Below are 27,468 nucleotides of genomic sequence, written 5' to 3' on the forward strand. Positions count from 1 at the left end.
CTCTCATAAGCAACAGGCAAGGGAACATATAAGGCACACAGAAAGGAAAACCAACATGGGCTTTATGTTCTGGGAATTGACAGTGTAGTAGAGCACTGAAGCTGAGAATACAAAAAGCGTAGTGCGGGTCTAGCACAGTGCCTGTATATCCCTGTGGGAGGCTACATAGTGTCCCCGCAAAATGTCCCTGTCTCCATATATGCATTATGTAGGATGCTAGAGATGGTAGCTAGGGTTTGCATGTGCTAAGCAAGTGCTCTACCACTATCCCTCTAGCCCGGGTGTCCATGTCTTCATCCCTGGGCTCTATTTCAGTGTTATGTATGTGGCAAGAACTCTGTGTGTGTGATAAAGTTAATGATCCTGAGATGGGGAAATTAGTCTGCATTATCCAGGTGGGTCCTAAATTCAATCCAAAGGATCCTTAGCAGGAAGGCAGAGGGCTATTCAACACAGCCCACAAGCAGACTGAGAGACCTCAGCAAAGAGGCTACACTGTAGCTTGGTAATAGAGAGAGAGACTGCAGAACAGAATATAGCTCTAGGACCTAGCATGGCAGGGAACCAGATTTTCCCCTATAACCCAAGGAGGAAGGCGGGCCAGCCTGTACCTTTTCAGATACTGCCATCTAACACTGTGTGAGAATAAACTTCTGTGGTTTTAAGACAGTAAACCGGTGGTAATTTGTTATAGTAGCAATAGGAAACTAATATTCAAGAAACATTTTTGAGTATGTGGTATTTTTTTCCATAAAAAGAGATAAAGGCACAGAAATTCCCTGCTGGGTGGAAAAAAGCCTAAAAGCTTGAAAATGCTCCAAGGAACCCTGGCTCATTTTCCCCTTGGTTCACTTTCTCCGACTAGGCCACCTTAGGGGGTGGCAGTGCCATTTACCGCTTGTCCACTGAGTGCTGAAAGCTGTTAAGTCTCCTGTTGCCACACTGGAACTCCACATAGGGGGTACATCCAAGGCTGTCAATTGCTAAAGTACGGTTCTGTGTAGCTTGTGGTGCAGGAGAGAGAGCTTCCTTCCCACAGAAATCTGGCAGCAATTAGAAGCTGCTTTAAAGTGCAGTCCTTTACTACATACTGCTGTGTGTGTGTGTGTGTGTGTTTATATAGTTATAGTATATATGAGAGTCTTAGCCCTAATCTCTTAAAATCCTTAATGGCAGCAACATTACATCTCTGGGTTTTTCAGGATACTAGACATCCCCAGAGGAGTTCAATAAATCTTTGCTCAAAAATCAAATGGGTTGGGGGAGGCAAGGAGTGTTTTCTTGTGCATCCTCTTCACAGAGAGCTAGTTGAACCTGTCTGGCTGGCTAGCTCTAGCGATTGCTCACTGGGATAGTATCATGGATCATGCTCATATTTGATATAGTCAACGAACAAAGAATGCTGAGAATATGTGCTTTCTAGCTTCTACTTTCAATGGCCAGAGAATAAAAAAAAAACCCGTAAGAAATGATATAATAAAAACACATATACCAAAGATTATATGCATGCATGTATGTGTGTGCATGCATGTGCGTGCATGTGTGTGCGTGTGTGTGTGCGCATGTGCGTGTGCACGTGTGCGTGTGTAAATAAACGTACATTGAAAGTGTTAAAAGCTTAGGATGTAGCCCAGTGGTAGCGCACTTGCCTAGAATGTGGTTCTATCTATCCTCAGCACTGGGGGAGAAGGAAGTAAAGACAATTAATTCTGCCTACAGAGTAGGAAGAACACCAAAAACACCGTGAAGGAGACAGTTAAACTGCCTTGGAGGAGAAGCAGCCTTTCAGAAGAGGTGTGTGGGGTATTCTAGAAAAGTGTGGGAAAGCTCAGTGGAGTTGTAAAAAGATTTGCCAGGGCAGGAAAGGGCAGGTGGCAAGGTGGGGAGGAGAAGGTTGGGCTGTGAGGCTGAGTGCAGGAGTGTCTAGACTTGGACCTTGTGTGCAAAGGGTAACTGATAGGCCTAAATTTATAATGCAATGTGAAGTACACTCAATACAAAACCGTGCAATGCAAAGAGGATGTATTAGTTATGGAATTATTATACAAGGTCTAGACTGTTCGGAGAACTAAAAAGTGATCAAAATTAGTTTGGAGTGAATGGTGTGGTTATATTTTAATTACAGAAATTCAAAGAAAAAAGAGTCAGTTTTATAGCCTCATGTGATGGAACATACCTGCAATCTAGCACTCAGGAGACTAAGGCAGGAAGGGTATTGCAAGTTTGAGGCCACTCTGAGCCACATACTGAGAGCCTATGATGACAAGGACAATAACGACAATGACAATGATGAGGATGACAAGCAAAATTAGTTTTATGAAAAAAATGTGAATTTGGAGGTTGGAGAGGTGACTCTGTGATTAAGAGCACTTGCTGCTCCTGCAGAGGACCTGGATTCTGTCCGAGCACCCACAGGATGGCTCATGACCATCTATAACTACAGTTCTAAGGGAGCCAATGCTCTTTTTCTGACTTCTGAGGGCATCAGGTATGCATACTGAAAACATATAGACATGTAGGCAGAATACGCATACACATATAATAAATCTAAAGGAAGAAAAATGTGAATTCAACAAACTCTGTTTTTCTATTCTTGTCTTCCATTGATTAAAAAAAAAGTGTTGATTTTTTAGGAAATAAACCATTATCACTCCTGGTCACTAAAATACATAATGGGCCTACCACAAGCAGCTAGTTCTGATCCTTCCTTTTAGAAAACAGCTTTCTGCTTCTCCACATCCTGTCTTAGAGGAATCTTGCACTGAGGAGCGCTCCAGTCTTCAGCAGTCACTACATTCTCTCTCTTTCGGTACCCAACCCTGCCCTGGGTGCCAGGACATAAGGACCTCTTGTAGACAGTTCATACAAACAGAACATGCAATTTGGGGTCTTTATGACTAGCTACTTCTCATTATAATGCTTTCTACCACTGACTCCTTGCCCTCCATTCCTTTTATGACCATGAAAACGATCCCACTGTGTGAATACAGCACATGATGCTCACACATTTGTTAGTTCATATACATTGGAACTGTTGAACTGTTTCCACCTTTTGGCCACAGTGAACACTGTGGTGTATAAACTTCTGCATGTGTATATATCTTTCATGCTTTTATAGCAAGCGGGCAGGGAGGAAAGACCCCCTTAGGATAGCATGACTTTTGGGTCATAGGATAAATCTGTATTTAACTTTTACAGAACTACCAAACTGTTTCCAAAGTGCCTAGACTATTTTACATCCACATCAATCATATACGAGGGTTCCAATTTCTCCATGTCTCTGTAAATGCTTCTTCTATTTATCTTTAAAACCCACACAGCTATCCTAGTGGGTATGAAGTGGTCCATCTGGTGGATTTGATTTGGATTTCTCTAATGACTTATGACGTTGGACATCTTATATGCCACTACTAGTGACTTGTTTGTCTTCTTTGGAGACACATCTATTCGAATCCTTTGTATATTCTCCAATTGTTCTTTTTATTGTTAAGTTGTATCAGTTATATAAGAACTTGTAATGTTTTTTCATACTACATGGGTTATCTTTCTACTTATTTGAAGATATCATTTTAACTTCTACTCTTGAGCTAGGGTCTCATTCTGTAGTCCAGGCAGGTCTTAAACTGGAAATCCTCCTACCTTAGAATCCCCAGGGCTAGGACTACAGGCCCATAGAATTGTGGCCATCAACGTTTGTTATTTATTTATGATATTGGAGATTGAACCTAAGGCCTTGCATATTCTGCGCAAATGTTTTACCATCAAGCTGTAACTCAATCTTTTATATTTGAGGCAGGCTCTCGCTAAGTTATAACTTGAATTACAAGTCTGTGCCACTGTGTGTGGCAAGTTTACTTTTTCTTTTGTTAGTTTTAGAGTGGTTTTTGCTGTTTGTTTGTTTGTTTGTTTGTTTTTGGTGTTCTAGCTAAGAAATTACTTTCTATCCCCAAGGTCATGAAGACTTAATCCTAAATTATCTGCAGAAAGTCTCAGGGTCTTAGACTTTTGAGTTAACTTTAATATATGATATAAACAAAGAATCAATACCATTCTTTTTCATATGATATCTAGTTATTCTAGCACTATATGTTTAAGAGATACTGGTTTTCCTCAGTACCATGATGATTATCAAACGGCCATGGATATCTAACTCTTTTTCCCTTTTTGGTTTTTCTGGTAGGGATTGAACTCAGAGTTTTCTGCATGCTAATCAAGTACTGTACCTCTGAACAGTTTTCCTGGCCCTGTATATGTTTCTTTTATTGTTTTGAGATAGGGTCTTGGTACATAGCTCAGGCCAGTCTGCAATTTGCTAAATAGCCTAGGTTAGCCTGGAACTCAGTATGTATCCCAGGTAATTCTGAAGGCTAACGTCCCTGCCTCAGCCTCTCGAGCACTGGGATTGTAGGAGGGTACCAACACTCCCAGCTTAGGTTTCTTTAATTCTCAGTTCTCCACTCAGATGCCAGCCGCAGGCTGCTCTTACTATTATTATCCTGATAACACAAAGACATCCACAAGAAAACCACAGACGAATATCCCTTATAAACATAGAAATACTCTACAAAATAACAGCAGACACACTTCAACAAGTATAGTGTGATGATTATATGCGATAACCCAGTGGGACTTATCCCAGGAAAGTGTTGAGTTTAACATCTGTAAATCAACACAATGTACCATGCCACTAGCATCAAAGATTAAAACCAAATTATCATTTCACTAGATCCAGAAAAAGCATTTGACAAAATCCAGTACCTTCTCAATATACAAATGCTCATTAGGACTAGGATACATCCTTAGCCAGATAGAGGGAACCTATAAAACTCACATCTAACACTGCACTTAAACAGCAGGACACTCTCCACTTTCTTCATAAAGTAGGAACAGACCAAAGATGCATAAACATGTGCCACTTCTATTCAAGAATGCTCTGGTGGATCTAGCCAGGAGAATTAGGCAAGAAAAGGAAAACCAGGGCCAGCAAGATGCTTCAGCAGTTGCAGACATGCATTGATGCTTCCAGGCCTAAGATCTGAGGTCAATCCCTGGATTCCACTAAGTGGAGGGAGAAGACCAGTTCCCTCAGGTTGTCCTCTGTCCTCTACACTAAAATGGTGGCATGCTCCCCACTCAAATAAAATAAAGTAAATGTAAAACATTAAAAATTGAAAACTCAGAGTCTTATATATAGCAGCAAAAGTAAAATCGGAAAATCCTATTTATAACAGTACTGACAGAATAAAATATATGGGAATGCATTTAAAAGGGGGAAAGGATGTAACATGAAAAGTATAAAATGTTGAAACTATAGTGCAAATAAATGGGGGAAGTTGTAATTCTTGAACGCACATTCTCAAAAGGCCTGGTTTTGCAATGGTGCATCCAGAACTTGGTGTATGTTGATTACGAAGAGATAAAGAAAATAGCGATGCTTTTCTGATGTGGAAGATGCCCTTTAGAAATGTCTTCACTTGGTACATTTTGGGTGTTTAAGTGACACTAGCACGAAGCTCTGCCTTTTTATACCTGTCTACCATTTTCTACAGGACTGCGGTTGTTGAACCTTCTGTAAATTTCCATGGTTGTTGTCAGGTCAGAATAAAGCCACTTGCCTAGCTGTAGCCGTGGCGTTGAAGAGCTCCCGCACCCAAGCATGTAGCTGTTACTGCTCAAGGCTGTCCTTAATAAGGTGCACTCATATTTTCAAACAAGGTACATTTTTTTCCATTTACTTCCAGTAGCAGCTGATCAAACCTCTTAAGCCGTTCTGGGAATGTGGTATTGGTACTCCTATTGTTGCTTCATTAAATGATGCCATTTGTGCCATTATGGGTAATTTCTGTTTGAGAGCAGAGATGGCTGCGAGGAGTTCAGCAGCAGGGGAGAACTCAACTGATTGGTCAGGGGTGAGGTGCACTAGAGAGGGAAGTAAGATGGCTTTCTCAGAAATTAGCATTGGCCAATTTTCACTGTTATTTTCTCTTAAAAAATCCTTTGCCCTTCTAATTCTAATGTGTAATACCTTGCTCTCTCCTCTCGAGATAGCACTCAGAGTCCTGTTTTTATGCTTTGTCCTACATGCAAATCTGCAAAGCTCATATGGTACCACACAAAACACAGAAAACAAAATTCACTGAAATCCCTGTTAGCTTATGTGAACATATAGACTAGTTATTATAAAACACCTACCTTTTACAAGTAGCAATACCAAGGTATGTGTTTCTGAAGAATCATGGGATAACTGATGACATCAATCAAATTAATTCATCTGAGATGTTAATTTAAGGTACTCGGTAGGGGAATCCAGTCATGGAGGAGGGTCCCCTCTATAAAGTGAATGCTTTTGACCATAATTTTATATTTATCACTTGGCAAGTAGCATGCCAGTATTTTTTTAATTTCCAGACTTTTCTTAAATAGAAATACACCTATATTGATTTTTAAGACAAAATCACTATTGGAACAGGCTTGCTTTTGTTTCCTATTTGCAGGGTATAAAGGAAGGGGACTCAGTGTTGTATATATTGAAATGTTTCTTATTAATTTTCATTCAATATTCTTTCTGTCCCCCAACTCCTTCCTGATCCTCCTCACCTCCTACCCATACACCTTCATGTTCTTAACCTGGTGAATGAGTATGTTAACCTTCTCTCTTAAAACAGCTATGCCGGATAAGCCTTGCACTCTTACTGTTTTTGTTCTATACACAGATAATGATTACTGCTTTGTGCATAATAAATATTTTTCACAAGGTAAGGCATGTAACAGCCATAAAAACAAAACCAAACAATAATCTGAAAATCAAAATAACCAACCCAGTAAGACAAAAACATACCCCCCCCAATGCAGGTATATACACAAAAGAACCAGAGTCCATTTTGGGTTGGCCTGGAATGTGGTTGATATGCCTAATGACACTCCATCAGAGAAAACTGGTTTTCAGCTCCCAGAAGATATCGACTGCACATAGCTTCTTGGCTCACTTTTCCTTTGCAGTGCTGGTTAAAACCTGTGCAGGTCTTGTGTGTGCTGTCACCCCTTTAATCCCAGCACTCAGGAGGCAGAGGCAAGAGAATTTCTGTGAGTTTGAGGCTAGCCTGGTCTACAGAGTAAGTTCCAGGACAGTGAGGACCACAAGGTGAGAGCCTGTCTCCCCTGCTGCCCTCCAAGGATCTAAGAAGAGTGAATGTATCCCTGTAAGGTAGGACTGGTTAACATATCATTTGCTCCCAACGTTTCCATGTCTCATGTCCGAACCTGCCTATGCTAGATTCTGTGCACTCTTCCCTACCCTCTTCCTTACCCTCCCTCTCTCCTACTCCTTCAGCCCCATTCACAAGGCTGTCAAGTGCACTGTACTTGTGAGAACTGACTCAATGGCTTTTACAGATCAACGTTTAGTATTTACAACTGATTGTTTCCTCTCCCAAAGGCAAACGAAAAACCAGAACTCCTTCTTTAACTTCATTTCACAGTTATGTCCAGCAAGCTTTAGAAATGTACACGTTCTATAAATGTAAGATAGAAACTGGAATAGGAACCAAGAACCCGAGTCTCTTTGCTTTAGTTTCTACCACAACATCCCTAATCTAAGCTACTGCCTTCAACAGGAATGTTAGCACAATATATTTAAAATGCATTTATAAAAGTAAAAAGTATTACCTATTCTAATTATATACTTCAGAGTTTTCTTTCAATGAGACCCAAATTCTGATTTAATATAGCTAAATAAATCAGTTCTATGCACACCTGCTTCTCTCCACACAAAATATGCATGTACACAAAACACAGGCACCTGATTATGGGAAATCAGAAATTAGGCCCACATAATGGATTTTCTTTTAACCACCCACTCGACATTTATAGTCCACTTTAAGGGCTCCATGCCTAGAATTGGCAGCTCTAGGAACAGTGAGATCAGTTTGTCTACAGTTGTTCCCAACCTTTTTTGGCTCTGGTACACCTACACTTGCTTCCAAAAATATACCCCACAGTCTGGTGCTCAATGGAATGAAAATCTTCCCTGAGCTAATAGAATATAAAACAGAGGAGGGAACAGACACAGCTCTGTATTTCCGGGTACTCGTACAACACAGTGAAGCAAAGCAGCGGAAAGGACATGGTTGGCCCAGCACCTGGAGAAAAGGGCCTTTCAGCTGTCCCCACACTGTTTTAGGATACGGTTACATACATGTACTAATCTCCATCTACCAGCCTAGTCTTCATTCAGACCAAGGATATGGTTTTGAAGAGATGGCCAGATTTTAAAAAAAAAAAAGTAAATAAATTAAAAAGGAAAAAGAAAGAAAAAGAAAAAAAAAGAAAAAAAAGGTATGGCCAATGGTACCATTTGAGCATATGAAAACCAATGGGATTACACAAGGTCAAAAATCATGCTTTGGGCCTTACTTGCAATATATTGTAACTGCCTGAGTTAACTAGCTACAGATAATGCCTGGAAGGAAACCAATTTTTAATCAGAAACAAAAATGCAACTGAGGACATAATACAGATAAATCGTTCGGTCTCAGTGACCTGCCTTTAATATTGAGCCAAGTTGTGACCAGTAAGAGGCAAAGACCCTTTACTTCTCTGGGCATTCAGAACTGTCCATAATTTATATCATTGCTCTCAATCATCTTATTTCTTGGGAGTTGAATCCCAACAGTTTATTTCATAATTCATGTAATTAGCATGAATTTCTCAGAATGTTTTTACTAAATTTTGATATTGCTTATCATAAAATTTCTTTGCTTTTGAGAGCAAACAGAAGTCTTTGAAGTTAATTGCTATTACCTTCTTTACGAATATAAATATATCTTGTAGTAAATTACTGCAGGGGAGTCCTGGTCAGGATATTAATAATAAGCATTTAGCAACCTCCATGAGATTGCTTAGATCAGTACAGCCTCAGCCTTCCTAATGCTCCAACCCTTTAACAAGTTTCTCAGGGTGTGCTGACCCCTAACCATAACATTATTTTTATTGCCCCTTCATAGCTGTCATTTTGATACTGCTATAAATTATACTGTAAATATTCGGTATACAGGATATCTGATATGTAACCCTGTGAAAGGGATCGTTTCACTCCAGAAGGGTTGCCACTCAGGTTGAGAACCGCTGCCTTAGATAAAACCATCACAATCTCGTACCAAGAAGATGATGGATAAAGCCATGTGTTGTCCCACAGCATTCCTTCCTGTAATATTCTGCTCTAACCTGTCTGTAATACATCCTATATTATTAGTAGATAAAATGTGGTTTTGTGGGGAGCTGGAGAGATGGCTCAGAATTTAAGAGCACTGGCTGCTCTTCCAGAGGACTCAGTTTCAATTTTTAGTGGCTCACACCAGTCTGTAACTCTAGTCCTGGAGGCGGATGGAGAGCGGAAGGAGATGATCTGTCGCCCTCTTCTGGTCCTGCAGGTACTGCATGCACATGGTGCATAGATGCATGTAGCCAAAATATGCATACACATAAAAATTAAAACCCTTAATTTTGTAAATTAAAATTTAGATTTTATTATTGCCATGCTACTAAAGTGTATCAGACAAGGCCAGTTTTAAATTCCTCTTAATTTATGCCTTACTTTGATTTTCCTCTAATTTCTTGAACAATTTAAAGAGCCATATCCCTTAATTCTAAGAAGGCACAAAAAATAAAGGTTTTTAAGATTCTAACAAAGGAGAGTTAGGGAATAAATGTAGCTTACTGGCATCCCAAGTAAGTTAGTAGTATCAATCTTATAAGAATTTGTGTGCATAATTAGATTAAAATTTGAGGACATGGGGGGTGACTTTTACTTGGTGGCAATGACTGTTGCTCTGTGAGCCACCACAGAGTTCTGGGTTCTTCTTCTATTTAAACAGAAATTAGAAATGAGAATTCTTACTATTTCAGACATTAGAAAAAGTAGAAAGTCAAAGGTCAATCGGTTACAGAAACAGACTTTGAATCTGTATCTACAATCCCCACTTAAGTTTCCTGAGACAAGGCGATGACAGCATGAGTTTGCTGACTGTGGAGAAGTAAAAGGCTTTCTCCAGAGTGAACACTGGAGTTAAGAGATCACAAATGGAAGGCTATTCCCCCCTCTAGCAACGAGCAGCTCCAGGAACTGTTTGAAATTAATGTTAAAATAGATGCTGGAGGAAAAATTAAACTAAAGAAAAAGAGGTGCTAAGAACAAAAAAGATTTGGATGTCTCTGGCTCCTTGAAAAGATTCCATTAAAGAGATTAGAAATAGGTAAAATCAACTGAACCATTTACCATATGAGCAGGGCTTTTGGAAACTGAAAATCATGAAAAACAAAGAAAGGTTGAGAAGCTTCCAAAGCCAAGAGGAGCCTGGGCAGACATAATGACTAAATGTATGGCAGCCTGGTTGGGATCCTAATACAGAAAGAAAAAGAAGCCAAAGGAACTTAGCTGATATCTGAACAGACTGTGGTGTGCACAGAAGAACTGGGCATCAGTCTTGGCTTCTTAGCTGTCCCAAGCACCACGCTCATGGGAGATACCGAAGGCAGAGGAAACTATGTGGGGTAGAGGAACTGTACGAGCTGCCCCTTTTTAAATACTTTCACATTTTTTCTAGTAAGTAAAGTTTACTAGACAATGCTATTTTTAAGTCATTTTAAATTATTCCATTCATGAGAAATCCCTCAAACTGAGGGTTCAACTCAGAGGCCTAGATTAAGGGCAGTAAAAGACTTCAACCATGAGATGACAACAGGTCAAGGAGTCCACATTCCTCAGGAATCCAGCACAGATAGCTCCAAATCCAGAACCGAGATCCCATCAAAGAGTATCAGTCGGGTCAATGATTATGAAGACAATAAAGCCCTCTGCTAAACTTTGCTCATCCCAAACAACTTAAAGTACATTGTAGATGGCGGGCTTCTCCAGTAATGCAATCTCCGCGTGCAGAAGTAAAGCTAATGATTTCCATGGAATCAAACAAGCTCAGGAAGTAGGGCCTTTATCAGCTGTCACTGCTCCAGGAAGTGGAGTGTGGGGGGAAGGGGAGAGGTACACAGGTCAGGCCAGGCAACCACCCAATTTACCCTGGGGTCTGAACTATCATTTACAAAAGTAAAGCAACAAACTCCATGACTCTTGCTCTTCTTGCCTAACGATTCTTTAAGAACAAAGTACCATGCATATAATATTTACTAGTAGTTTATGAACTCTGAAGGATGATTTCTCAAGGGAAATCATCTGACCACAGTTCGTTAGTAAAACAGATTTCAAGGTGACAGACAATATGTGGATTCTAAACAGTCATCCTTCCATTCAAATCACGGATATTTATTAAAGACACACGAAAGAAATCAGTTCAGGAGAACACTGTGAACTGATGAAAGAGTGTAGATGACAATTGTATTAATAAATAGAAAAGTGAATGACGGTAAGAGCATCTCACTACGAGAACTTTTTCCTTAACCTTGTGCTCCCTCTAGTGGTCTCTTTCTTAAAATGCAGTGCTTATGTAACCGTTCAGTCACTCATGTTTGATAAGCTCAACTACACTGTAAAGGCTTATCTAACTCTGGAATTACACTAATCTCTCTTCCCTCCCCCCTCCATACTCTCTCTATGTTCTGATAATTTCATTCAATCTGTTAAGAGATTACTATTGATTCAACCAACACATATCCAGAGCCTACCTTAATAAGGCATTAAATAATCTTTGCAGCTTAATTACTTTCTATTTTCTAAACATTGACAATGATTCAATCAGTAACATCATAAGGAACACTCACCCCAAGGGCTAGAAATCAGTATTTCCCACTTTTGTCTTTCTGCCACCTCTTCCAACTTTCCCACCCATGTGTCCCTCCAAACCTTCTTAGTGAAGACTTGCTATACGCTGGCTGTTGTTCCAAGCAGTGAAGCTACAGATATAAACAAGGAGGCCCCGATGAAAATGTGGTATGCAACGACCCAAAGGGAGTGAGGTGGCATTCTTTGGGCCAGGAAGAAACAGTAGGGGTGAACAGAAGGATCCAGTGAAGGAAGAGATTAATAGTTTGCCAAGGGAGAGGATACACGAGTATTTGCCACAGCATGGACTTTTCTGGGTTTATTCTACATGAAACAGGGAAGCAACCAACGCAGCATCAGAAGCAAACTGTGAAAGGATCTAATTTATGTTGGGAAAGGGTCATTGTGGCTGATGCATAGGGAACAGACCGAAGGGACAAGGCTAGAAGCAAGAACACTACCTGGGCAGCTGCTGCAATACACCGAGAGAAATATTAGTAGCTTGCACAGGGCGGAAGAATAAAGACATGACTGACTTTAAACATCTGAAGACACAATTACTTTCTGTTTAAAAAATATCTAAGAGATCCAATGTGAATCATGAACAGAAAGAGTCAAGAATGACCGCAACATGTTTGGCTTTGTTGGTCTCAAGAACGACACACACACACACACACACACACACACACACACACACACACACACACACACACACACACACACACACTGAGTTTAGGATATCAACCCAATAACCGACAATCAATTCACATTGACCATTCCATCATGAACCTGGATCATGAATCCTCACATCCACATTTCTTTAGCGTTCTTGTCTTCCATGGACCTACCAACAGCTCATTCATTAAACCTCAATCACTCAGTGGCTTTTCTAAGACCAAAGCACCAAACTTGTCCACATTCCAGCCACAAAACAATTCCAAAGGCCCAAGATCCAAGCAGTCAGATGTACCCCAGCAAAGGGCCATGTCCTGGTACCAATCTTAGGTTCTTTTCCCGATGTTGTCGTAAAATACTCTGACGAAAGCAACTGTAAAGGAAAAGGGCTTTAGTTTAGCTTCGAATTCTAGGTTACAGTTCAGCACGGTGGGAAAGGAAGCCAAAGCACCAGGAGCTTAAAGCAGCTAAGTCCCATTCCATCCAGTCAGAAGAGGAACGAATATACGCTGTCTCTTAGCTCCTCTTCTCTACTCATATAGTCTGGGAATAGTTCTGTTCACAACCAACGCGGATGTTCCTACATCTATGTAATCTATGTAATCATGAGACAACCCCCCACACACACACACAGGCATGCCACAGGCACATCTTCCAGACAATTGATTTAATGGTAAAGTTAATTTAAAGATATTAATCATTACAGTACCTCTATTTTTTACGTGTAAGAATGTGTGTGGATGATGTGCATGGAGGCCCAAGGTTGACATTTGATAGGCTCCTCATTGCTCTCCGTGCTATTCACTGAGATGGGGTTTCTTAACTGGACCAGAGCTCACTGATACAGGCTGCCCACTCTGGGGACTCCATCTCTACCTTCTGAGCCCCAGAATTACAGGCAGGCCACCACACCTGCCTGTCACATCCATCCACATGGATTCTGACGATCTGAACCTTTGTCCTCATGTTTCAGCGGCAAGTGCTTTATCCACTAAGCTGTCACCTCAGCCTCTATGTGCGTTTTGATTGCTGTTTCGGCTGAAAACAACATTTTCTACCTACTCAAACAAGGAACTGGGTAATTTTGAAGTTCTCCCCCTTTTTCTAACCCTCAGCAGTCAACTAATAACCAAGGGTCATTTATTTATTCAGTGAGATGGGGTCTTGCTATATATCCCAGGATGGTGTCACCTTTATGGCAGTCCTGCCTCTACCCCCCAGATACTGTGCTGTTAGGCATGTGCCAACACGCCTGGCTGGTTCACTGAGTGCCACTGGCAATGCCTGCAGGACGGCTCCTCAGCACTCTGTCCTTGTCACATCTGCTGTTGCTATCTTTGTTCATGCTTTTAAGACCTCTTCTCTGGCCGCTGAGCAGAACGTAAGATTGTTCTGCCCTCATCAGTAGGAGTGGGCATTGTAGTCCAGCTGCTCCAGGGTCAGGAAGTAGGGGCAGAGGAAGGATAAGGCCTAGGTAAGAGTATAATTCACTCTCACTCTTGGTACTTGAACCTTAAAGTGCATACCACCCCCACACTTGAGAGAGTGCTAAGGTTGACTGGGCTGAGCATACGTATAATAGTATTACTGGAGCACTGTCCCCTGCAGTCTACCAAACTATTTTTTGGTCTCCAACTTTGCCAGTGAATCAGGCAGTAGATCAGGTGTGAACCTGTTAGAAATCTGGCTCTGTTCAATGGTACAAGTATTCTGTCAATATTCTATTAAAATAAACAAATAAATGAGTAAGACAAATAAAATAATTGCTCTCCCTTTCAGGTTTTAGTTAGTTAGTTGTACTACAGAGGACAACAAACTACACCATGGACTAGTGAGAGGTAAGAGGAGTAATCACAGAGGAGGAAGGGCATGAGCTTAAAGAAATTATTCTGACGTAGGAAGGCAGTGGGTGGATGACTAAAGGTCATGTCAAGTATTTCTGGGGAAAAGACCTCTGAGTTTGGGCCTGGAGGAATGGGTCTCTGCTGAAAGGCAGTCATACAGCTGAAAAATCCAGTTAGCAGAATCCACATACAACTTAGCAGCACACATCGTTTGGTGGTTTTATGTCTCGGGTACTGCTATTCTTTATATGCTCTGCATGCCGTCCCTTCTAATACAGCTGCGTTATGTGATAGGTTCTATTATCATTACCATTTATGTGTGCGGAAACTGGGAAAAGATGGTCTAAGCTGCTCAATATAGGAGGTGACACGGCTGCGATTTAAACCTACACAGTGGCTTCAGAGTCCTTGTTTTTAAGCCTCATGTTGGGGAAGACCAACTGAATGTGCCATTGACAGTTACACACACACACACACACACACACACACACACACACACACACACACACACTGTCTAGGAACTTCCAAACCCTGGGTTGTTGATGCTTGTAGGGGCATGAAAGACATACACTAGAGAAGAGTGCTAGTAAGAGTTGAGAGGGATGGATTCTAGAGTCTGCTTGTCCTGTTAGCTGTACCTGCCAGCTCACAGCCGTGGGGAGGACCTCTGAGGTGAAGGAGGCAACAGCAGTTAGGATGGATTAGGCAAACAGTAAGGGGTTCACCAGTAGTTTAAGGGAGTTGTGGATGGAGGAGATAAAATCTTCAATGAAGTTGATTCTGACAGCATCCCAAAGGCTTGGAGCTACCTTGGTCTGCTTTGTCACAACCGGAAGAATCATGGAGACACACAAGAGGTTAGGCCAGATGCAAGGCAGATAAAAGATCCTCTGGGCCCAGAGTTCTCAAACAGCGTTGAGCCTCAAAAGAAGGGGAGAGAAACTGGTTCCAGATGAATATACTTATGCTACAGCTCCAGAAGGTCTAATTGAGGAATCTTCACTTCAGGAATAATGTGCAGGCGGTTTGCTGATACTCCATTAGATCATATGCGAAGTGTGACTGGCTGTGTGGACCTGATAGACAAGGCACCAGTGGGCACAGGCAAGCCCCAAGTCTAATAGAATGGTGCATCTAGGAACATAAATCTTTGGGCTGTACCATGATAGGCTTGAATCTTTGTGGGCTCTATCTGCCTGCTGTCTATGCTGTTGCTACAGGTTAAATGGCTACAATATTAGGCTGGAACCATTTCAATTGCCTTCTGATAGTCTATAGTCTCCATGTCTGCTCTTGCTGCTTCAGGATGTAATAGTTTGAGTTCTTAAGACCAAGCTGTCTCTCTCCCTTTAAAGGAAGCACTATCTAGCTTCCAAGTAGTCTTGATCACTAAGAACTCTGGTTATCATTTTGGGCAATAAACCTTTGTTGGAACCAGCTTCCTAAAGAGTTGGTACCAGGGCAGGGATCAAAGTACCCAGGTCCTCCTGGGAAAGGATAGTACCCCTACCCTACAAATTGGTATTAGTCAAGATTGCAAGCTATCTTAGCTACTTTTGCATTACTGTGACAAAACATGATTACTAAGGTAACTTATAAAATAAAGCATTTAATTTGGGACTCACAGCTCTAGAAGGTTAGTCTATGACCATCATGGTACGGACCCGGGAGTAAGCAGACATGGTACTGGAACAGTTGCTGAGAGCTTACATCTGATCCACACCATGATGCGGAAAGCCTAGGGGTAGCATGGGCTTTTGAAACCTCAAAGCCTGTGCCTGAAGATACTCCTTTTCCAACAAGGCCACACCTCCTAGCCATTCCTAAATAGTTATACCAACTGAGGACCAAGTATTCCAATGTATGGGCCCATGAGGGTCATTATCATCTAAACCATGACAGAGGCCAAAGTAGAAATAAATGAGGGCCGTGAGTTATTGGAAGGTCTTTTTTGTATGAATGCTTGAGGACTAAGTAGGACTAAATCCTCTTTATGTTAAGAGGACAGATACTAGGGTGGTAGAGACACACGAGCATCTCAGAGCTGCTGATGCTTTCACTCCCTCAGGAAACTCCATTTCACAAAGGTTAATATCTAGCTCATGCAGCCTCTGCTGCACGCACGCGCGCACACACACAAACATACAAATGTAGCTCAGACTCTTTTCATTCCTGAGTACCAGGCCCTGGAAAAGTGCTACTGTAAGCACTGTATTAGCAGTGACTTATAAAACCACTGCCCGGAGAAGCACACGTATGTGAAGAGGGAGCCAGCATCTCATTTGCTGGAGGAAGGCACTAGTGAACTGTCTCTTCATTCCCTTTTTTTTTTTTTTTTTGGTTCTTTTTTTCCGGAGCTGGGGACCGAACCCAGGGCCTTGCGCTTCCTAGGTAAGCGCTCTACCACTGAGCTAAATCCCCAGCCCCTCTTCATTCCCTTTTATCTTTCTTGATCTAGATAAAGTCTGCAAAGGCCACAAACTTACGAATTGATTAGGCAGTTCCAGATCAATGGAAAGGATCTTCTGGATAGTGATTACACGTTATATTGATGCAAAGACTCCACTTTTTCTTTTCAAAAAGCAGCTCAAGGCCAGGGTGAAAAGATAGAAGATCTGATGAAACCAGTTCCAAGATACTGTCCAAAACTTCGGTTTTATAGAAGGCTTTGGTGTGAAGCTCAGAGAGCTCCTTTGCTGGCAAATCCTCAATACCAAGGCTGCTAACTGTCACTACTGTTAACTACAGGATGGTTCATAGTATATCGGTAGGTAGTTACCTTTATTTGCTTCAAAAATATGAGTCAGATTCTAGTAGAATGAGGTTGGTTGGAAAGGGAATTCTTTGTAATATTAGGCATGTAGTAGGAGGGTAGAGAGTTGCTGGTAGCCAAACCCTGAAATCAAACTCTGATATGGGTTCTATAAAAGTCTAATTTCAGCCGCAGGTGGCATATACACAAAGGGGAAATGTAAGTTTACCAGGCCTGATTCAGCTGCACAAGCAGTTACACCCACTGGACCAAGGACTGAGAGGTTGCTAAGATGCCCTGAGTAGAATCTAGTGTGGATATGATAAATGACTTTTATCACTTACATGCCAGGATCTTTGATATATTCTTTAATGCAATTATCACACTGAATCCTTATAATCCTATGAAGCAGGTAATATTACTACCTACAATTTATGAGGACGTGGAGGCACAATGCAGCTCAGGTGGGCTGTGCATTCTTAGGTGCTGTGGTCGGAATAGATGGAACATGGATTCACTCTGATAGTGTCTTCCCCAGTTCTGTAAGCACTGCAAGAACACACCTTCTCCGTTGGAGGATAGGGGAGAGTACAGTAGGAACAAAGCATGCCTTGGCTGGTTGTTCTGGTGGCCAGCTCAATAGTTTTGTTATGGAGAAGCTGGTCCTTATTGGCTGGATAAATATCAATAGGACTGTCTGTCTGCTCACTGATTTCCAATGGTAATGCGCTTATTCTGCAGGTGCCAGCATGGGAAAGGACTGAGTGACAAGGGACAAGGACATGCCATCCATGGATGAAATACGGTGTCTGGCTTTGCTGAGGAGACAACATGGCTGAATTGGCATACCAGTCTCCTTTTTACGCTGTTATCTACATGTTGGTAAGGCTAGAACTGAGGAGGGACAGGTGGAGGAGGATGGTTGGCTGCTGGGGTGAAAAGTTCTGCTACGTACAGCTCTTTATAGTACAGTCACTTTCATCCCCTTCCTCTGATGCATAAAATGATGCGGCTATCGGGACTCCCAGGCCTTGCAGCTTGAACTTAACTGGCTAGTAAGTCTGGGCCAGAGGCCTCCCTCTACACAGGCCTGCAGAGCTTGCCAGCTTCTGGCTCTGTCATTCACTGCCCCCAAGTGGAACACTCAGGAAACAACATCATCCAGCATAATCAGCTAGACATTGATCCCCTTTTCCAAGAAAGGAGGCACAGAGAGAGGCTCAGTGGGCCGGGTGGAAGCCTGCAGTGTCATGCAGTCAGAGGGCAGAAGCACAGCTGAGCTGTCCGTGTGGGTTTTAAGGGCAAGGTCAGATCAGGATGAAGGAAGGCATTGCGAGCGGAAGTGCAGAACCAGACAGAGGCAAGGCACAGCAGTGAGGTGAAAGGATGAGGATTGGCTGAAGGGACTACCCCAAGGCCAGTGTTAAGAAGTTGAGTTACTGTCTTGTGGCAGGTTCTAATAATCCTCGACTTGTTTGCAAGAGTAGGGGGAGTTCCATTTCAAGAATATCTGGATGTGACAAAGTGACTTCCTAATGGACTGACTTCATGAGGAAGCAGGCAGCCTGGCAGGCCCCTCCCTTGCTAGCAGGCAACACTCCCACTCCTGTCACACTCATCTGTGACTGCAGCCCAGAGAAGCCCTGAACTCCTGCCTCAGCCTCCCAAATAGCTGAGATTACTGGTTTGTGCTGCCAGGGGCGACTTTCCCTGGTGAAAAGTGACAGGGTCCCACTCAGCAATTCTGGTAAACAAAGCCCTTCATGAGTTTCCCACACTTCTGCTCTTTGGAGTGTTGATTTTCACATCTTATTTTACGCTGCTCTGTCTCTGTAATGTTGCTATAGCTTTCTGATAGACCTTTCCTCTACGTCTTTGGCTGTCTGGCCCAGCCCCTTTCACCCTCTTAAGTGTTCACCTAACCCCCTTCCTGACCTTCACAGGACCTCTGAAGTGTCTCTGCAGTCCTGTTTCTCAACCATTTTTCTCATTATTGTGCCTGGCTCCCACTCAAGGATCCCTTTAAGATAGCTTTTCTTAATCACTTTCTTCTGCCATGAAATTTTAATATCACAGATACACTGTGCGTCTGTTTATATACTGAGTCCCTTTGGAGTTAAATTGTTAAATTTAAATGTTAAATTATGATAACATTTAAAGTTATTTCACCTTCAGTAATGAGGTTTTGCTCCTCTGGGCCATCATCACTTACATGGCAAATGTATGCAGAACAGGCTCAAACATGGCTACTCCAGCATGTCTTTTTGAGGCTCATTTCCACCCTTGGTTTCTATGGTAAAAGTCATTCTTGAGACTTTTCCCATCTTTCTGGCTATTCCTTCTCAAAATTCTATCATGGACTTTTCCTCTTCCATCTCTGCGTGTGCGTGTGTGTGTGTGTGTGTGTGTGTGTGTGTGTGTGTGTGTGTGTGTGTGTGTATGTGCACACATGTGCATGTGTGCACGTACATGTGTGGGTGTGCATGTGTGTATTGTGCACATGGAGATGAAATCCCCAGACTTGGTAACCACATGTTTTATATTGACATAAACCTCAGTTTCCACCTTCCCTTTAATAACTGCCATCCCACAAGGCTCAGTATTTGTTGTATCTCCTACTTCCAGGACAGCTGGTCTAGTTCCTTGTTTTTAATAACTACCCATGATGCTATTGAGTCGAAGGCTGTCATTCCATTGAAGATGACTCCCCTTAGCTCCAGCCTCTTGCTGATGTTTTAAGTATGGTCTACAGACTAGAGATGGGCAGCACTGCTGTGAGTTTCTGCCAATGTAGATTCCCAGGTCCTATCCCAGACCTCTTGAACCAGAGTTTGCATTTTCACACGCTCCCAAGATATTCTGTATGCACACTAAAGATAGACAAGGCCAGGGTGGGTTCCTATTACCAGCTCTCTAACAGATGCCATTAATAAGCTATAAACCCATCAATCCTCATGTGCACTTGCTGATACCCTAACTCAGCAGATGCAGCAGTCACCTATACACAAAGTCCATGCCACCCACCTCTTCTATGTCATTCATGTCTAATTGCTCACCTTTCTATCTGCTCTGCCACTAACAGTCCCTGACTGTGTTTCCTCTTCTGTGCTGATCACTACTGCTCCCATCTGCTCTTAGGTGCATTAGCATGGCAAGACCTTCCCCCTGTCCCTGCTCGCAGCCTCTCTTCCCTGGATTCACCTGCCAACTACAGGTAGAATGGGCTTCTGAGATACAAGTCTGACAGAGATACTTACTTTTGGCTCCATTCCTTTCAATAATTCTTCAGTGTTTAGGTGGGGGTTCTTAGCCTAAGTGATAGTTCTTAGCCTGGGACCCAGACAAGGTTTTAGGAAACTTAAACTATGAGGGAAATTTTGGGTTGTATACATTTTCTAAGGACAAAGAAACAGCTTTCACTGAATTTTCTGAGATGTTCAAGGACAAAGACAGTTAAGAACCACTGGAAAAAAATGAGCAAGCTTGACAGAGTCCAAGCTATTTAGTTTGGCATATAAAGACCATTCCAGGCCTTATCCCTGGCCACCTGTCTATAGGAGCCCACGCTTTCAGGTTTACGAACGCTCTCAGCAGCCCCACCACTCTTCCATCCCTGCTTATGCACACATGGTTCCTGCAGTAACTCAGGGCTGGCGCATACCTCCTATGTGGTAGAGCCTGGATTTACATCTAGGTCTTATTTCAGAGGTTTTTGGGCGTTCCTTTCTACAGAGGCATGACATTTTGCATTACGACATAGTACTCAAAAGTGTACCCAAGCCCCACACAAAACAAAGTTCATGCAATTCTCATACACAGATCTCACATAGCTGTCCTAGACAGCACACATGACTTTATCTATAAACATATCATTGTTGCAGTCCACTCAGCTATTAAAATGCTCCGTTAATGAGTTGCTGCCATCCATATCAACAACACCACACTAGTCTGTGGCTGATACAGGGAGTTCTTCTTACCCAGGAGCAGCAGTGGAAAGGTTTGGGATTTCCTAGGATTTCAAAAGCTATGAAATGTGTTTCATAGTGAACTGACCACTTACTATCAATCTCAACTCAAGCGACCCTCAGAATTATGCACTAACACTCAGCCCATCCATCCATTCATTTTGAGTCTCCTAGATCATCAGATACATCACCTAGCAACTCAATGCTAATTTATCAGAGTAAGGTTACAGGTCATGTATAAAATGCGGGTCGTAAAACGAGCACACAAAGTAAAAGAACACCAATATGGCAAGCTAATTCATAGTTGAAAAGGAATAAAATAAGCAAGGGCCATGATTTTTAAGTGTAGCTCACAAGAGACTATTGTGAATACTGAGTTGATTGAAGAGAAACTCACAGGAAAACAGATACTCCTGAATACACTGGCCAAAATCAGCTCTTAATAACCACTGTGCAAGAATCTTAAGAATTCAACATACCACCTTGAAATACCATGCAATTTTGTTTAAAAAAATAGATCCTAATCAAACTACACCAATCCCTGGCATGTCGTTTGTTGGGGGAACTAATATATAGTTTTACCAAGAACGCAATCTTAAGAAATAAGACAAAAGAAATGTATGATTCTCATCATCCCTACAGCATCCTAATTATCCACCTAGCGAGACTGCTCATTCAGTATGCACTCCACAATCCTCCCACCTTTAAATGAAGATTTCTTCCCATTTTATGTGTGTGGGTGTTTTGTCTGCATGTGCTGGAGCCAGTGGAGGTCAGAAAAGGACATCATATCCCCTGTAACTAGAGTTAGGGACAGTTTTGGGCCATCATGTGGGTGCTGGGAACTGAATCTGGATCTTCTACAAGAACAGCAAGTACTCTTAATCGTTGAGCCATCTTTCCAGCCCCTCCTTTTTAAAGATACAGTCTCAATATGTAGCTTAGGCTGATCTCAAACCTGCATTCCTCTTGCCTCTGCCTCCCAAATTCTGGGACTATAGGAATGTACTGCCATGTTACGTTTCAGTACTAAGTGACTGTCCAATCTCGCTTCCCTTGAATAGTAAGAACTTCCTATATGCCTGTTTCCTTCACCTATGACAGACAGCAAGAGCTTAGTGTCTGTAAACTGAATGCTTTCAATAGTATCTATTTCGGTAGAAGAACTACTGAAATCCTTTACCAAGTTCTCACCCCACCAGAGAAAATGTCCTTTTCTTTAGTATGAATCACAAAACTTTGTAATGTTGTCTTGACTTCCCTTCAGACTGACCATTTCACTGCTTCGAGTTCTCCAGATGCACCATACTTTTCTGCTGCTATAGTGGTGTCAACCCTTCTCCTGGGCAATTTCTACCCTACCAGGTGAGAAAGCATGACTCCTCCCTCGTTACATACCACCTTGCACACGATTACAAGCATACACTCACTCACTATACCATATCATCATTGCCTCCCATTTACAGAAATAATATAAATGCATCAGAGAAAATAGAGGAAACAGAAAAAAGACATGTGTATATGCATACAAATTTTAAGGGGCTTAATAACTTATGTAAGTTTTAAATTTTATCTTATACACAAGCATATAAAATATATAACCATACCACATGTGTAAAGCCAACAATTTTGGCTGTATTTTAAGTTTTTTCAATTGTACAGAAATCTTGCACGAGTGTAATCTAAGTAAGTGAATGTATGTTAAGAGCTAGCCACTATTTAACAAACCTCTGATGTTATATGAAGGACATTTTTCCTAATTCTGCCATCACCCAACTACCAATTTTGCTTTTTTGAGACAAGGTCTCCCTATGTAACTCTGGCTGGCCTGAAACTTACTATGTAAACCAGGCTAGCCTCGAACTCACAGAGATCTGCCTACCCTGTGGGATTAAAGACTTGCACATCACACCTGGCTCTGACCACCATTTTTAATGGTTATATAACATCCCAGGGAGAAGGGATACTATGTAACCATTCTAGTTACTATTGAATGTTTAGCTCTCCCTCCTGTTGCCTTGAGATGTTATAAGTAACATCTCAAGTATCATCATCATATATACACTTACCATTTTTTGTATTAGTTTCATTAGAATAGATTATCAAGAACCATCTCAAACTTGACAGGAAGGAAAATATATATTTCAGTTTCTCTATGTGATGTTAAATATTTTTTACTGTTTGTTGTGTATTTGCGTCTATTTATGAAACTATCCGTGTTAAACTAATTAGAATACAGAGTTTAACTCCCGGTTATATCCACCCCATTTCTTGCTTCTTTTTAGTTTGTTAAATTTCAGCTATAACAGCAGTTATCATCTCAGTACAAAACCTTTGTAAAAAAGCAAAATTATTATTCATTTTTAAATCACGAGCTAGGCGTGGTGGCACATGCTTGCAGTTGGCAGCACTGAAAAGCAGAAGCAGAACAATCACTGCTACTTTGAAGCCAGCAGTGAGTCCCATGCCAGCCAGGGCCACAAAGTGAGATGATGTCTCAAAATCAAAGAAACCCCTGCTGCTGTACAGTGACCAGTGGACTGATTCCCACTGTTTTCCTCCTGTGTGTGAGAAAGTAATTACAATGAGCATATTAGTTTAAATATCACTTTTAAAACATTTTATTCAGGGCTGAAGAGATAGCTCAGCCATTAAGAACACTGTCTACTCTTCCAAAGGCTCTGGGTTCAGTTCCCAGGACCCACATTGTAGCTCACAACTGGATCTGACACCTTCACATAGACATGCATGCAGTTAAATCACCAATGTACATAAAATAAAAATAAATAAATTATTAAATACATTTTATTCTTGAAATATCCTATAATTTTCATAATCACCATTACATGTAATAGCATAAGAGCTCGCGATATATGTAACTCAGTGGTGAAGTGTGTAGGAGGCTTTGGGTCCAGTCCTTAGAAAAGAATACAGCGAGACAAAGCAAAAATTAGAACATGCATACTATTTCATGGACTAAACTCACCATTCCTTTATTCCCTGACTGCTAGATGTACGATTTTTTTTTTACATTCTTTCAAATACAGGCTAAAAAGGGTTTTGTGCATTAGATCTGTCTACCTGTAGTACTGGGAACAGAAGGCAAGGTTTCACACTCACACGGTCTACTACTGACCTATATCCCCAGCACTGAGTCGATGTTTTGTTTGTTTGTTTGTTTGTTTTTTGGCTGGTTTTTCAAGACAGGGTTTCTCTGTGAAGATCAGGCTAGCCTTAAACTCAAGAGATCCACCTGCCTCTAGGATTAAAGGCTTGTACTACCACCGCCTGACCTTGGCTCCAAGTTGTTTTAATTCGCATTTTAATTAGTAATGAACATTTTCTCACATCTTCAAATTGCACTTATACTCTCTTATAAACTGTCTATTCATATTCTTTTGTCACATTTCTTTTTATACATTATGAAGCCTGTGGCCTTAAATCATACAGATCTATCACACTTTGTCATATTTATGTTACATGGGCTTTGCCAGTCTGTCATTATCTTTTATTCTTAATGTGGCTTAGAAGCTTGTATGTTATATTAGTCACATTTGATCTTTTTCCTGGAGACTATTTCCTACTACTTCCTAAACTTAGAAATCTAGTCCTTGTTAGGAGCTTGATAGATAGTCACCCATCCCAGTTTTAGAACCTCTTTTCTTTATATTTGACTCTTCCCTCCAACTGACACTGTTTTAGTTTATGACAGGAAATGAAAATATCAACGCTACAAGCTGTCACATGAGTTAATGAACAGCCCTTTCTATTTCCACCACACATTCTTTTGAAAAATCACTTTCTCCAATGCAAATTAGATCTAAGAAATTCTCGCTCCAGGCATGGTGTGTTCACTTAGCACTCAGGAGGCTGAGGCAGGAGGACTATAAGCTTTAGGGCAGTTTTGGCTATACCCATCAACAAAAAATGTGTTTGTCTTATATAAGCAACATAAATAGGCATTGATCCCCCATTGAAACTCCTGTCCGACATGGAGTCTTAAGTAATAACTGAACACTGTGTCTTAACATTCTTCAGTCTTCCATATATGATTAAGTGTTGATCATGAGTATAAAAACAAAGTAGAAAGGCTGCATCTTGCACAACTTTGATTGCTCTCCACTTTCATTTATTGAGGTAGGGTCTATTAAATCTAGAGCTCACCAATTCTGGGTAGTGTAAGTTATCCAGTTTGCCCTGGGAATCGCTGGTGTCTCTGACTCTTTAGCGCTGGTGTTACTGGAAGCCCCAATACCTGCCTAGCTTCTACCTGGGTTCTGTGGATCTGCTGTGATTCCCATGCACAGCAAGCTCTTTACATGCTAAGCTATCCCTCCAGTCCCCCTTTCCATTTTCATTTCCCATCTGGGACCTCCATACTGCTTCTCAGCTATGAATTCCTATCTGTCCGGGCTTCATTCAAAATAGAACCAATCTCTCTTAAAGTTCTTAAAGCTTTCCTTTCCTCCAAACCATGGAGAAACTATGCCCATGTAAGACTCTGAAGACATGGAAGAGTGAAGAATAGCCCTTAAAAATGATCTTTCCTCAAAATTCATGGAGGCATACTTCACATATTATAAAATTTGAAAGTGATCATTTGGTGAAGGAAAATATCAGTATAGATTTACTAACTAGTAAAGAGATTCCAGTAGAAATGCCTCTTTGAAATCAAAGTATATTACCAAATGCATGGATAAAATACTAAACAGTGTACCACTTTAGGGCATGTAAAGACGAAATACCTGTGTTATAACAGTTGGCTGCCAGCAGGTGGCACTTGATGCACAGCAAAGTATGGAGGAAAAGCTACTACAGGAAATGCCAGTAAACAGTAAGTCTCCATACAGGAAGCTGTTAAGTGCAGAAACTGGAGGAGGAAGGTAGAATTAGTCTGTATAGCATGACCCCAGGGGCAGTTTGTTCAACAGTCTGTGGTGGGGAAGGAATAATGCTCTATCCTTTCTAGGTTCTTGGATGAATGAGTTGGCATAAAAAATTTAACGGGAGAAAAGTAATTGTACACACACACACACACACACACACACACACACACACACACACACACACACACAAATCTTATTAACAAGACTGAATACAAGATAGCATCCTGAGCTACTGAATTGGGCATTCTGGGGGATGGTGGAGACAAATGACAGGAGCATGAGAGGCGAGAACAATCTGGCAGGGAATAAAAATGCTTTGGAGTCTCTCTCTTCCTCCTAGATACTGTTGCTGTGTGCTCTACCCTCTTGCACAGAGCAACAGTATCTTGTGTACCAACTGACTCACTGGACTTGGCCAGCCTGCCTATATTCACAATGAGAGAAAAGGAAGAAAAGGAGGAATTTGGTCAAAGCCCAGCCTAGCCAGGAAGACAGCTAACCCGTACTTTCACAATATATCTCCTATGAACTTACACAGAATGGGTCTCTCTGAGGGTCATGCTACATTAGGCCAGTGTGTTCATTATTCTACTTTGATATCCCAAATATTTAGTAGCATAAGTCCTTTAGCAAAGTTTCCAAAAATCCCTTATTTAACTTTCAAATGTAGTGATATACTGTACCATCCCCAAGATTGGGTTATTTCCTCAAAATAGAATTGTAAGAAGACTATTACCAAGTCAACAAGTATGAACGTATTTCCCACTTTTAATCCTACAAAAGTTTTTGAGAAGCTAATTACAAAAGAACCCTGACAACACCTGAATGCTTTCAAAATAAGATTTTTTTTTCATTTGTGTGGGGGAAATATACTTGGCTTCGATTTCCTTATGTCATCACTAAAGATAAGAAACTTGTTAATCAATGCTGGATTAAGGAATAAATGGGATCTATGAATCTGTGTATATCTGGGAGGTCTAAATAGAGAGTGAGATTACAGTGAAGAGAATAGGACATAGAAACTTGATGGGCAGCTTAGGGCAGGGATCCCTAAAGCAGCCATTCCAGGAATGTCAAATGCTAAAAGGGAGCTCTGGTTCCTTATCTCTTCCCAAATGAGCACCCTTGCCTGTGTGTGGATGTGAGCAGAACTCCAGGCCAGACACTAAGAGCATCTGGCAGACAGCTTTGGAACTGGATCTCTGCATTCCCATGATGGAAATGGGATTTACCCAGTCCTCCCTTGCACCCTATCTCCTAAACAATGCCTGGACAACATCTTTAGAGCAGAGGCTGTTAGGATACCTGGAGGAGATAAGAAATCAGAATCTAAGTTAACAGGCCAAGCTACTCAAAACAGAAGAGTTAATGAAGCAAGTCCAAGAGCCCACCTAAAGGCATGCTAAATAGATGGGGGGACAATTAATTACATCCTTAAGGAGAAGACGTACTTTTCCTCCCCAGAAGCCACCCCACTACACACACACACACACCTGCAATACAACCGCTTTTCGAGCCTTGGCTGGGTTAAGCCTGCTTGCTTTTCTGAATGCTGTAGAAAATTATAAAAAAAACA

At 41.4% G+C, this 27,468-nt stretch overlaps 1 protein-coding gene across 6 annotated transcripts in view; it reads right to left on the reverse strand.

Moving 5' to 3' along the window:
* Window positions 1-27,468, reverse strand: part of Hdac8 (histone deacetylase 8) — a 207,626-nt gene that overhangs the window by 168,783 nt on the left and 11,375 nt on the right. Inside the window, exon 5 of one of the 6 annotated variants that reach the window (XM_063280148.1) lies at window positions 1-27,444. This exon is cut by the window's left edge and continues 19,989 nt beyond it. The exons of the other annotated variants lie outside the window; for them this stretch is intronic. Within the exon in view, the coding sequence (XP_063136218.1) occupies window positions 27,420-27,444 (25 nt within the window). The 3' untranslated portion in view covers window positions 1-27,419. The remainder of the gene's footprint in view (window positions 27,445-27,468) is intronic. 6 annotated transcript variants of the gene reach the window in all.

This window comes from Rattus norvegicus, chromosome X (assembly GCF_036323735.1).
Source record: "Rattus norvegicus strain BN/NHsdMcwi chromosome X, GRCr8, whole genome shotgun sequence".
NCBI classification, from domain to species: Eukaryota; Metazoa; Chordata; class Mammalia; order Rodentia; family Muridae; genus Rattus; species Rattus norvegicus.